General features: G+C 51.2%; 1 protein-coding gene across 1 annotated transcript; it reads left to right on the plus strand.

Annotated features, from left to right (window-relative positions):
• Positions 1 to 3,110: 3,110 nt before the first annotated feature.
• LOC106695578 (neuronal acetylcholine receptor subunit alpha-5-like) lies at positions 3,111 to 11,835 on the plus strand (the record flags this gene model as incomplete). Its single annotated transcript, XM_014450069.1, has 4 exons — positions 3,111 to 3,156; positions 8,801 to 8,952; positions 10,152 to 10,196; positions 11,726 to 11,835. Coding segments are annotated over exons 1-4 (353 nt in total), but the record flags the coding sequence as incomplete, so codon positions are not given.
• Between the last annotated feature and the right edge of the window lie 404 nt (positions 11,836 to 12,239).

A 12,239-nucleotide genomic window follows, 5' to 3' on the forward strand; every position in this document is an offset into this window, starting at 1 on the left:
GGACCCTTCAGTCCGCAGGCCGGACGCTCTATCCACTGAGCCACACCGGCCAGGTGATAGCTCTGTTTTTCTAAGTGTTGTTCTTTTTTTAAAAAAAGGTTTTTTTTAATCCTTACCCGAGAAGGTGTTTTTTTTTTAATTGATTTTTTTTTTTTGGCTGTTAATTCTCACCTGAGGGTATTTTTTCCATTGATTTTTTAAAAGAGATCGGAAGGGAGGGAGAAGAGAGAGAGAAACATCCATCCATGGGTTGCCCTTGCAGCCCAGGTACCTGCCCTTGACCTGGAGGTGAACCCGTGACCTTTTGACCTTTCGGTGCCGCTCCCGGAGCCGGGCCGGGCTGTGAGCCTGGTTCTTAGAAAGAGGAGGCCGCACTTGGGCATAAGGAGGACCTTTCCGGCCGCTCCCTCCCTCCGGCTTTGAAGCGGTGGTTTCCGATGGCAGGAAGCAGTCCGTCCGGAACAGAGTTACTGCTGCAGAACCTGCTGCTTAATGGGGACGGAAGAGGGATGGCGTGGAGGGCGTTTTAAACAAAGGAAGAGAGTCCTGCCCGGCCGGTGGGGCTCGTGGATAGAGCGCCGGCCTGCGGACCAAAGGGTCCCGGGTTCGATTCCTGGTCAAGGGCACAGGCCCGGGTTGCGGGTTCGATCCCCAGTGTGGGGCGTGCAGGAGGCAGCCGATCCATGGTTCTCTCTCATCATGGATGTTTCTCTCTCTCCTTCTCCCTTCCTCTCTTAAATCAATAAATATAATATATATTTAAAAAAAAAGTCCTGTGCAGGGAGCGAGTCCTGGTTTAACGGGGGTGGGGGTGACAGGGGGGGAATGTGAGGGGTAGGAATGGGATTGCGGAGCCAGACAAACCTTGGGCTCACGTCATGACTCATAATGTGGCTCGTCTCCGCTGGCTTCTTTCTTTAAAAAAACACACACACACAAAACAAACAAAAAACAAAGTGGATTAATACTCCTTTCCTCCGAGCTGTTTGCAGGGTTAAATAATGCGGATGAATTGCCAGGTGCCGTGGCTGACATTCTTTTTCCCTCCGTTTTAATATAACGCGTCACAGCTGAGTGTGCCACGGTGCCAATAGCGATCCTGTGCGTGTGTGTATGTGTGTGCGTGTGCATGTGTGCATGTACGTGTGCGTGCACCCATGTGCGGATGTGCATGTACGAGTGTGTGCGTGCATGTGCGTGCATGTGTGCGCGTGTGCGTCTGTGTGCATGTACGTGTGTGTGCATGCGCGTGCGGATGTGCATGTACGAGTGTGTGCATGTGTGTGCATGTGCGCCCATGTTCGGATGTGTGCAGTACGTGCGCGCGCAAGTGTGCATGTGCGTGTGTGCACACATGTGTGCGTACGTGTGCGCGTGTGCACGTGTGCACACATGTGTGCGTACGTGTGCGCATGTGCACTGTGTGGGCCTGCATGTACGTATGTGCGCGGGCGTGCATGTGACACGTGTGCATAGGCGTGTGCATGTACGTGCGTGTGCACATGGGTGTGTGCATGTGCATGTTTGTGCGTGTGTTCACGCATGTGTGCGTGTGTGCATGTGCGCACGCACGCGTGTGTGTGTTCGGTGTTGCATCCGAACCAGGAGAGCCGCTCGCTTCCCCCTCGCTGACCGTCACGCTGCGCTGCGGCTCTGTTTGCTCTTCCCTCCGTCCCACGTGAGCCCGGGGCGGCGCCCGTGACCCTGCCGGTCTCCGGGCCGGGAAGCCCTCGCGGCGGTGGGAGTCCGGCCGGGGTCGGTGGGTGAACACGTGGCACAGCCCTGTCCTCCTCCCACCCTGGCGCTCACACGCCCAGATCCGAGCTCGTGGGAAGTGACCGCTTCAAGATCGAAGGGACAGTGAGCGGGGGAGGAAGGGCACAGGGGCTCCTGCGTGTCCGCTCGCTGTGGGGTACAGTTCCCTTGAAGTCGGGGGGCGGACGGCACTGTCTGGCGGGAGGGGGCCTGTCACTGCGTTTCCGTTGGCGTGTTGCTCGGCCTCGCTGACCCTTTCTTTCTCCCGCTTTAAAAGGAGAGGGCAGCCCGGCCCGTGGCTCAGGGGTTGAGGGTCGACCTAGGAACCAGGAGGTCACGGGTTCAATACCTGGTCAGGGCACATGCCCGGGTTGTGGGCTCGATCTCCAGTGTGGGGCTTGCAGGAGGCAGCCGATCCATGATCCTCTCTCATCATTGATGTTTCTGTCTCTCCCTCCCTCTCCCTTCCTCTCTGAAATCAATAAAAACATATTAAAACAAAAAAAAGGAGAGGGTAGCTAGACCTGCGTGGCTCAGTGCTTGAGCGTCGACCTATGAACCAGGAAGTCACCGGTTCGATTCCCATAAGGGCACATGCCCAGGTTGTGGGCTCAATCTCCAGTGGGGCGTGCAGGAGGCAGCCGATCCATGATTCTCTCTCATCATGGATGTTCCTATCTCTCTCCCTCCCCCTTTCTCTCTGAAATCAATAAAAATATATTTTAAAAATAAATTAAACGAAATGACAGAGGTAGCCCTGATTTGGCTCAAATCAGCTAGGGCTACCCCTCTCATTTTATAGTCATTTTCAGAAAAGGTTTTGTGTGTGTTTTTTTCATAATCTATAAATTAGATCTAGGAAGTCATTTTTGATAATTAGTATATGAGTGTTCAGTACTGTGATTTCAGTACAGAACATTATTTTTCTTCTGATAGCATTATTCTCCTCCCCTAAAAATTGGAATTAAATTCTTTCCGATGAAATCTTTAAATTTAATATGAAGTAAGCATGTCTTGGCAATGAGAGTTGGTAAACACTGGAATGGTTTTTGAAAAGAGTTCACCTTTTTTTTTTTTTTTTTAAAGGAATTTGCCCTCCAGAAAAGCAATCTGCCAATGGGAAGAGCATAGGCCCACAGACTGAAGTGTCCTGGGTTCGAGTTCCGTTAAGGGCACGGAACTCCATTGCAGGCTCGATCCCCGGCCCTGGTCGGGGCACGTGCAGGGGGCAACCTATCGATGTGTCTCTCTCACGTGGATGTTTCTATCTCTCGCTCCCTCTCCCTTCCTCTCTGAAATCAATAAAAATGTACATATATATTTTTAAAAAGATAAGACGGGTCTTTTAAACCGACATGGCTATGACTGGGACAGTGATTTGTGGAGATGAGATGGTCACTGGTCAGTTATATTTGTCCGCAGTGCAGTTGTGTGACATGTTAAATGGTCGAAGTTTTATTTTTAGTGCACGGAGTCGGCTGCGTTCCGTTTCATTGAAAGGAAAATAAAGTAATTAGTAGGAAATGAGGCCCTAACCGGTGTGGCTCAGTGGATAGAGCGTCGGCCTGCGGACTGAAGGGTCCCAGGTTCGATTCCGGTCAAGGGCATGTGCCTTGGTTGCGGGCACATCCCCAGTGGGGGGTGTGCAGGAGGCAGCTGATCAATGTTTCTGGCTCTCTATCCCTCTCCCTTCCTCTCTGTAAAAAAATCAATAAAATATATTTTTAAAAAAAGAAAATGAAAACTATGGAAGGTTTTTTCCTTCTCACCTTTAGTCATTTTCAGAAGTTAACAAATGCACACAAAGTAGATGTCACCTCTACTTAAATTTTTTTTTTAATTTATTGATTGATTTGAGAGAGAGAGAGAAGCATCAGTTTGCTGTTCCACTTATTTATGCTGTCACTGATTGATCCTTGTACGGGTCCTGACCAGGAATGGAACCTTTGACCTCTTGGTTCATGGGACCACGCTCAACCAACTGAGCTACCCCCCCGGCCAGGGCTGTCCCCTCTACTTTTGTTAGGATTACATCCAAAAGGGCATCTATCTAAGTGCCTCGTGTAAGGAAATAACTTTTTTTTTTAAATATATTTTATTGATTTTTTACAGAGAGGAAGGGAGAGAGATAGAGAGTCAGAAACATTGATGAAAGAGAAACATCGATCAGCTGCTTCCTGCACATCCCCCATAGGGGATGTGCCCGAAACCCAGGTACATGCCCTTGACCGGAATCGAACCCGGGACCCTTCGGTCCGCAGGCCGACGCTCTATCCACTGAGCCAAACCGGTTTCGGCAGGAAATAACTTTTTTACGCAATTTAATCTGCAACGAACAATTATTTCGGCTTCCTTGCAGATACTAAGTCTGCTCTATGAGCTAGAGCTAGACCGAGCATCTGAAGGGTTTTATTTTTTTTAATTATTTTTTAAAATATATTTTTATTGATTTCAGAGAGGAAAGGGAAGGGAGAGAGAGATAGAAACATCCGTGATGATAGATAAGCATTGATTGGCCACCTTCTGCACGCCCCGCACTGGGGATTGAACCCGCAACCCGGGCATGTGCCCTTGACCGGGAATCGAACCCGGGACCCTTCAGTCCGAAGGCCGACGCTCTATCCACTGAGCCACACCAGCCAGGGCTTATAGGGTTTTATTGATCTGTGTATCTCTGGATACATTTTAGACCAGAGTTTATGAATATAGCCTTTTCAGAAAAGGTTTTTTTTTTTTAAAACTATAATCTATAAATTAGATCTAGGAAGTCATTTTTGATAATTAGTATGTGAATGTTTAGTACTGTGATTTCAGTACAGAACATTTTTTTCTTCTAATAGCATTATTATTCTCCCCTAAAAATTGGAATTAAATTCTTTCAGATGAAATTTTTAAATTTAATATGAAATAAGCATGTCTTGGCAATGGGAGTTAGTAGAAACATCCATGAGAGAGAAACATCCATCGGCTGCCTCCTGCACGCCCCCCACTGGGGATGTGCCCGCAACCCAGGTACATGCCCTTGACCGGAATCGAACCCGGGACCCTTCAGTCCGCAGGCCGACGCTCTACCCACTGAGCCACACCGGTCAGGGCCAGCCCATTATTTTTAACGATCCTTTTCTGCTCGGTGACTAAAATTGTAATTTAAATGTTCTGTTTCTATTTTGGGGAGCGTGACATTGTCTCTCCTGTGTTTAATTCAGTGACCTTCTGCTCTTTTTCTTCTAACGTAGAATTGTAAAACATAACCTTTTATCGGTAAAAAGTAGGAATTAGGTATAAATATTTGAATTCTGACAAAAAAGGCAACGTGAACTTTAAAAAAGTATATATGTGTTTTTATTGATTTTTAGAGGGAGAGGGAGAGGGATAGAGATAGAAACATCGGTCAGCTGCCTCCTGCACGCCCTCTCCTGGGGGCCGAGTCCACAGCCTGGCTTGTGCCCCGACCGACTGGGACTCAAACCTGTGACCTCCTGGTTCCTGTGGGTTGACGCCCAACCACTGAGCCACACAGGCCGGGCTGAACTTTTGATATTATTTTTGTTCTTTTTATTTTACGGTCCCCGGGGTAGATGTGGAATTGGGGAGACCTATTGTCCCTCTAGCTCAGGGTTCCTCCTCTGGGGCTGGGTGGGTCTTTGTTTTGAAGACTGTCCTGGCTTTGTAGGTTGTGTGGCGGCATCCCTGGCCTCTGTTCACAAGATGCCGGTAGCGTCCGCCCAAAAAGGTCTCCAGATGGTATCCAATGTGCCTTAGGGAACAAAATTGTTCCCCTCGTCTCCCCCACCCCTCTCCGCCACCACCAACCCAGCCACCTTGATTTTTTTTAAAAAAAAATCTTTAGCCCTGGCCGGTTTGGCTCAGTGGTTAGAGCGTCGGTGTGCAGACTGAGGGGTCCCGGGTTCCATTCTGGCCAAGGGCACATGCCCGGATCGCGGCTCGATCCCCACTAGGGGGCGTGCAGGAGACAGCCAATCAATGATTCTCTCTCAACATTGATGTTTCTATCTCTCCCTCTCTGAAATCAATAAAGAAATATATATTTTTTAAGAAATCTTTATTGTTGAAAGTATTACAAATGTCCCCTTCCCCCCCCATTGGCCGCTTCTAGCCCATCCTGTCCCTGCCCCAGGCCTTCACCACCCTATTGTCTGTGTCCGTGGGTTATGCACATCCTATATAATAAAAGCCTGATATTCTAAGTATCCGGTCTTCTGGTCGTCTGTTCAACCAACCAAAGTGCAGTATGTTAATGATATGCTAAGGCCGCTCAACAGCTCGCTATGACATGCACTGACCACCAGGGCGCCCACAGTCAATAAGGAGGGAATATGCTAATAAGGAGGGAATATGCTAATTGACTACCACGCCCTCAAAGATGGCGGCGCCCAGTTCCCTCAGCCCCCCAGCCGCCCAGGGCCACCCGAGGCTCAGGTAACCAGGGCCGGCCCAGGCTTGCGCTGCTGGCAGTGGCAGCAGCAGAGGTGTGATGGGGGCATCACCTTCCCCTGATCGCCAGGTCGCCTCCCGCCCCTGAGGGCTCCCCGACTGTGAGAGGGGGCAGGCCGGGCCGAGGGACCCCCCCTCCAGTGCATGAATTTCCATGCACCGAGCCTCTAGTAGAAAATATCATGAAAATCCTAGAATGGGGGGGAAAAAAACCACACACCCTCTGCATTTCACCTGTAATACTTAAAACAGTGACTGGTAAGTACTTATCTGTCACATTGAAAGTGTTGGCTATAGCACAGCTTTCTTCTTGCTGACAAATCGGCTGATTGTGTTCACTGCTGTATTAGCTCGCCATTGCTCAAAATAGCCTTCCTGGGACTGTTACAAAAGGATTTGGGAAAAAAAAAAAAAGGGATATAAGTCACTTTTTGTGAACTTAAAAAAAAAGATCCAAGGAGACCTAGAGGGGAATGCCTGGCTTATGCGTTGGGGACACAATAGCCTCTACCCTCTTACAAAGCTTTCAGATATATTATCTTATTTTATTCTTATGACGGCTGGTGCAGACGAACGGGCACGCCATTGGCAGCAACTGGCAAGATTGGAAATGCGTGTTCGCTTGACTCAGCAGTTCTAAGAGTCAGTGCCATAAATTCTGTGTAAGTGTGGAAAGAAAAGGCGTACAAGGACGGTAACGACAGCATTTTCCCACTGTGGCGCTGTCAGAAATAACCCCAAACCGGGGACTATAATAGACACGCCCGTCGGTGGAGAAAGCTTACGTAAATGACAGCACACCCGTGGCCCGGACCCCCTTGCCACCTGTGAAGAGAGACTGGAGATGGATAGACGGGTACCGACATCGAGCACTGAATGAAAAAAAAAAAAAAAGAGCAAGTCGCAGAACTTAAAGAGAAGACTTTTGTTATTCCTCTGTGTCTGCGTTTTTTAAAATGTCTGTACATCAAACTGAGCAGTAGTTACCCTAGAGCAGTGGTCGGCAAACTCATTAGTCAACAGAGCCAAATATCAACAGTACCACGATTGAAATTTCTTTTGAGAGCCAAATTTTTTAAACTTAAACTATATAGGTAGGTACATTGTTATTCACTTAATTAGGGTGCTCCTCAGGCTTAGGAAGAGCCACACCCAAGGGGCCAAAGAGCCACATGGGGGGCATAACATCAGAACTGTGTCTGTTGCCGAAACCGGTTTGGCTCAGTGGATAGAGCGTCGACCTGCGGACTGAAAGGTCCCAGGTTCGATTCCGGTCAAGGGCATGTACCTGGGTTGCGGGCACATCCCAGTAGGAGATGCGCAGGAGGCGGCTGATCGATGTTTCTCTCTCATCGATGTTTCTAACTCTCTATCCCTCTCCCTTCCTCTCTGTAAAAAATCAATAAAATATATTAAAAAAAAAAAAAGAACTGTGTCTGTTTGTTTTTAAATGTATCTTTACTAGAGGCCCGGTGCATGATATTTGCGCACTGGGGGAGGGGGGGTCCCTCAGCCCGGCCTGTGCCCTCTCGCAGTCTGGGACCCCCTTGGGGGGATGTCCACCTGCCAGCTTAGGCCTGATCCTAAGCCGGCAGTCAGACATCCCTCTCACAGTCCAGGCTCTCGCAGTCCAGAACCCCTAGCTCCTTACCATCTGCCTGCAGTGGAGACAGGAGAGGCTCCTGCCACCGCTGCTGCGCTCGCCAGCCATGAGCCGGCTGAGTGGCGCTCCCCCTGTGGGAGCACACTGACCACCAGGGGGCAGCTCCTGAGTTGAGCGCCTGCCCCCTGGTGGTCAGTGCGCATCATAGCGACCGGTCGTTCCGCCGTTCGGTCGATTTGCATATTAGCCTTTTATTATATAGGATTGATTTCAGAGAGAGGAAGGGAGAGGGAAAAAGAGACAGAAACATCAATGATGACAATGCATCATGGATCGGCTGCCTCCACGCACGCCCCCTACCGGGGATCGAGCCCACGACCCGGGCGTGTGTCCTGACTGGGAAACGAACCGTGACTTCCCGGGGTGCCGCTTGACCACTGAGCCACGCCGGCCGGGCGGTTCCTTAGAGTCTAAGTGCCTCTGTATTGAGTTGAGTGCTCCTTAAGGAACTCAGCATGTTCCCGCGCGAGTAATCGGATTAACTAAGAAATGTATCTGAACAGAGTGGTCCTCATTGATCGCAGACGTTTGTATTAATATTGCACTTGAAAAGGACTATTAATCATAGCCTAAGTAATAGTTTTGGGGTTATGAATGATGACAAACTTTTTCTGAAAATATATTTTTATTGATTTCAGAGAGGAAGGAAGAGATAGAAACATCCGTGATGAGAGAGAATCATGGATCGGCTGCCTCCTGCAAGTCCCCCACTGGGGATCGAGCCCACAACCCGGGCCTGTGCCCTGACCGGGATCGAACCTGGGACCTTTCAGTCTGCAGGTCGGCGCTCTATCCACTGAGCCACACTGGCCAGGACCATGACAAACTTTTGTGTGTGTGTGTGTGTGTGTGTGTGTGTGTGTTTTTAGTCGAAGTATGTGGCAGGAGAGAAGCCAACATACTAACTTTTGACAATCTGTGACACAGGCCCGGCTGAACCGTTCTTTGTGGCCAAGCACGAGGACAGCTTGTTCAAGGATCTGTTTCAGGACTACGAGAGGTGGGTCCGCCCCGTGGAGCGCCTGGACGACAAGATCGGAATAAAGTTCGGCCTCGCCATATCTCAGCTGGTGGACGTGGTAGGTGTGCGAGTCCGTCCGGACCCGGCCTCGCCATATCTCAGCTGGTGGACGTGGTAGGTGTGCGAGTCCGTCCGGACCCGGCCTCGCCATATCTCAGCTGGTGGACGTGGTAGGTGTGCGAGTCCTTCCGGACCCGGCCTCACGCTCCGTGTGGTTGAAATTGCTCTTCGGAGCCTTGGCCGCCTAAGAGGGACGGCCAGGCGGTGCCCCCCGGGCCCCTGCTTCCCGGGCGAGGACCCCACGGCCGCCTTCGCCTCTGGGACCCGCTTCCCTGGGGCCTCCTCCTCCTCCCTTCCGGGTCGTTCTCCTGTCTTAGGGACGGGCCAGGGCTCTATCCACTGAGCAACACCAGCCAGGGCTCTGTGCTGAGTGTTGTAACTTACACAGTGTGTTGTGGTTGGTGGCTATGATCTTTTTAAAAATATATATATATTTTATTGATTTTTTACAGAGAGGAAGGTAGAGGGATAGAGAGTTAGAAACATTGATGAGAGAGAAACATCAATCAGCTGCCTCCTGCACACCCCCCACTGGGGATGTGCCCGCAACCAAGGTACATGCCCTTGACCAGAATCGAACCCGGGACCCTTCAGTCCGCAGGCCGATGCTCTATCCACTGAGCCAAACCGGTGAGGGCAATCTTTTTTTTTTCTTTTAATATCTATTTTATTGATCTCAGAGAGGAAGGGAGAGGGAGAGAGAGATGGAAACATCCATGATGAGAGAATCATTGATCGGCTGCCTCCTGCACACCCCACACTGGGGATCGAGCCCACCATCCAGGCGTGTGTCCTTGACAGGAATTGAACCCGGGACCTTTCAGTCTGCAGCCCAGCGCTCTATCCACTGAGCCACACCAGCCAGGGCCCGTGTACAGCAAGTACATAAAGTTCCACTGTGCTCATCTCTTAGGTTGTATCTTTGTCAGATCTGGGGAAATGTGGTGGTTGAGACGATGAGTGTTAAATCTAAAAACGCCGATGGTGAGCGTGAGGGCAGTTTGTCTGAAATGCAGCGTGCGTTGGGAGGAATCATGTGACACGAGGCTGGAAAAGGGCCCTGCCTTTGTGGACGGATGAACAGAACGCAGGTCCCACCCGGGGCGAGCGTTGGCATAAAATGAGAGAACTCGTATTTAGGGAATCATGGTGTCCGCAGTTGGAACCGTCGGCCTCATTGAAATCTCTGTTTTTCAGGACGAGAAGAACCAGCTCATGACCACGAATGTCTGGTTGAAGCAGGTACGTATCAAACGCAAAAGGCCGCCCCTGGCGCCCGGCGACCCTGTCACTACAGGGTGTGCGGCACGGAGGGCGCGAGGGAGGGCTGGGCTGGGCGGGTTGGCGGGAGGCAGGCCGACCGGGTGGTGGAGTTCTCGTGTTTACTGGGTTGGTGTTATCTGAGTGCCGGGCGCTGGGGAGCAGCAGTGAACACTGATCAGCTGGGGAAAATACGCTGGGAACTAAAATAGGGTGTGTTGGGATCTATATATATATTTTAAATATATTTTATTGATTTTTACAGAGAGGAAGGGAGAGGGAGAGAGAGCTAGAAACATCGATGAGAGAGAAACATCCATCAGCTGCCTCCTGCACGCCCCCCACTGGGGATGTGCCCGCAACCCAGGTCCATGCCCTTGGCTGGAATCGAACCTGGGACCTCTTATTTATTTACTTACTGTTGTGAATCCTCCCCCGAGGATATTTTTCCATTGACTTTTAGAGAGAATGGAAGGAAGAGGGAAAGACAGAGAGAAACTTTGTTGTGAGAGAGACACATCAATTGGTTGCCTCCTGCACGCACCCTGACCAGGACCGGGGAGCCTGCAACCGAGGTCCGTGACCTTGACCGGAATCGAACCCGGGACCCTTTAGTCCGCAGGCCGAAGCTCTACCCACTGAGCCACACCAGCTAGGGCTTTATTTTTTATTTATTTTAAAAAATATGTTTTTATTTCTTTTTAGAGAGAGAGGAAGGGAGAGGGACAGAGAATTAGAAGCATCAACAAGAGAGAATCGTGGATTGGCTGCCTCCTGCACGCCCCACACTGGGGATGGAGCCCGCAACCCGGGCCTGTGCCCTGACCTGGAATCAAACCCTGACCTCCTGGTTCATAGCTTGACGCTCAACCACTGAGCCACGCTGGCCGGGCTGTCCCTACTTTTTTTTATTATTGTCTGAAGTTTTACGTATGTCTCCTTTTTCTCCAATTGACACCACCCCCAGCCATTCCCACCCTGGGCAAGCCCCCACCGCCCCAGTGTCCCTGCTTTTTAGTACCGACCACCACTTCCCCGACCCTGAACTCCTAAAAGGCACGGTGCTTTCCTTGGGGTGCGAGTCTTAACCTGACATGATCCCAGCGTCGTTCCCCCGTGGAGGCCGGACAAGGTGTTTGCGTGTGTGGAACGTGGAATGCGTCCAGCTGCTGTTTGCATGAAGCAGTCCGGCCGGTCCGTGTCGCACAGCTGGAAAAGGCATGTTTCCCTCGAACCCGGACCCTAGATGCCCGAGGCTGCACCTCCTGGGCCCGGCTGGCGGTTGGCGAAGGGGTGACAGCAGAGCCGTGAGCACACGCCGCCTGGCGCTCCCTGTGCCGCGGGGACCGAGCTCAGAGCTGCGGCCGCAGGGACAGGCGGCCCAGCGCCCATGGGGAAGGCGCGCCCGGCGCTCTCTCCGTCGGGAGGGGCCAAGCTTTCCTGTCTGACCGTTTCCAGTCCCTGTGAGGGTTGAGTCCGTTGAAATCGACGCCGTTGTCTTTGTCTCAAAGGAGTGGAGAGACGTGAAGCTCCGGTGGAACCCCGAGGACTACGGGGGGATCCGAGCCATCCGGGTCCCGTCAGACGCTCTCTGGACCCCAGACATCGTCCTGTTTGACAAGTAAGTTCCAGTCCGCCTTCCGTTGTGTTTCCGGGGGGACCCTTGCGTGGCGATTGGGCGCTGGTGACGGCGCCTTCCTTCTGAGAGGGGGGTGGCTGTCCGGTCGAATGACCCGACTTCACATTCTTTTTTAAAAATATATTTTATTGATTTTGTACAGAGAGGAAGGGAGAGAGACAGAGAGTTAGAAACATCGATGAGAGAGAAACATCGATCAGCTGCCTCCTGCACGCCCCCTACTGGGGATGTGCCCGCAACCAAGGTACCTGCCCTTGACCGGAATCGAACCCGGGACCCTTCAGTCCGCAGGCCGGCGCTCTATCCACTGAGCCACACCGGTCAGACCCGACTTCACATTCTTTGGGTTCAAGTCAGTCCTGTGGGTCCCCTCCTTTTGTGTGTGT

Source organism: Myotis lucifugus, unplaced genomic scaffold (genome assembly GCF_000147115.1).
Source record: "Myotis lucifugus unplaced genomic scaffold, Myoluc2.0 scaffold_1700, whole genome shotgun sequence".
NCBI classification, from domain to species: domain Eukaryota; kingdom Metazoa; phylum Chordata; class Mammalia; order Chiroptera; family Vespertilionidae; genus Myotis; species Myotis lucifugus.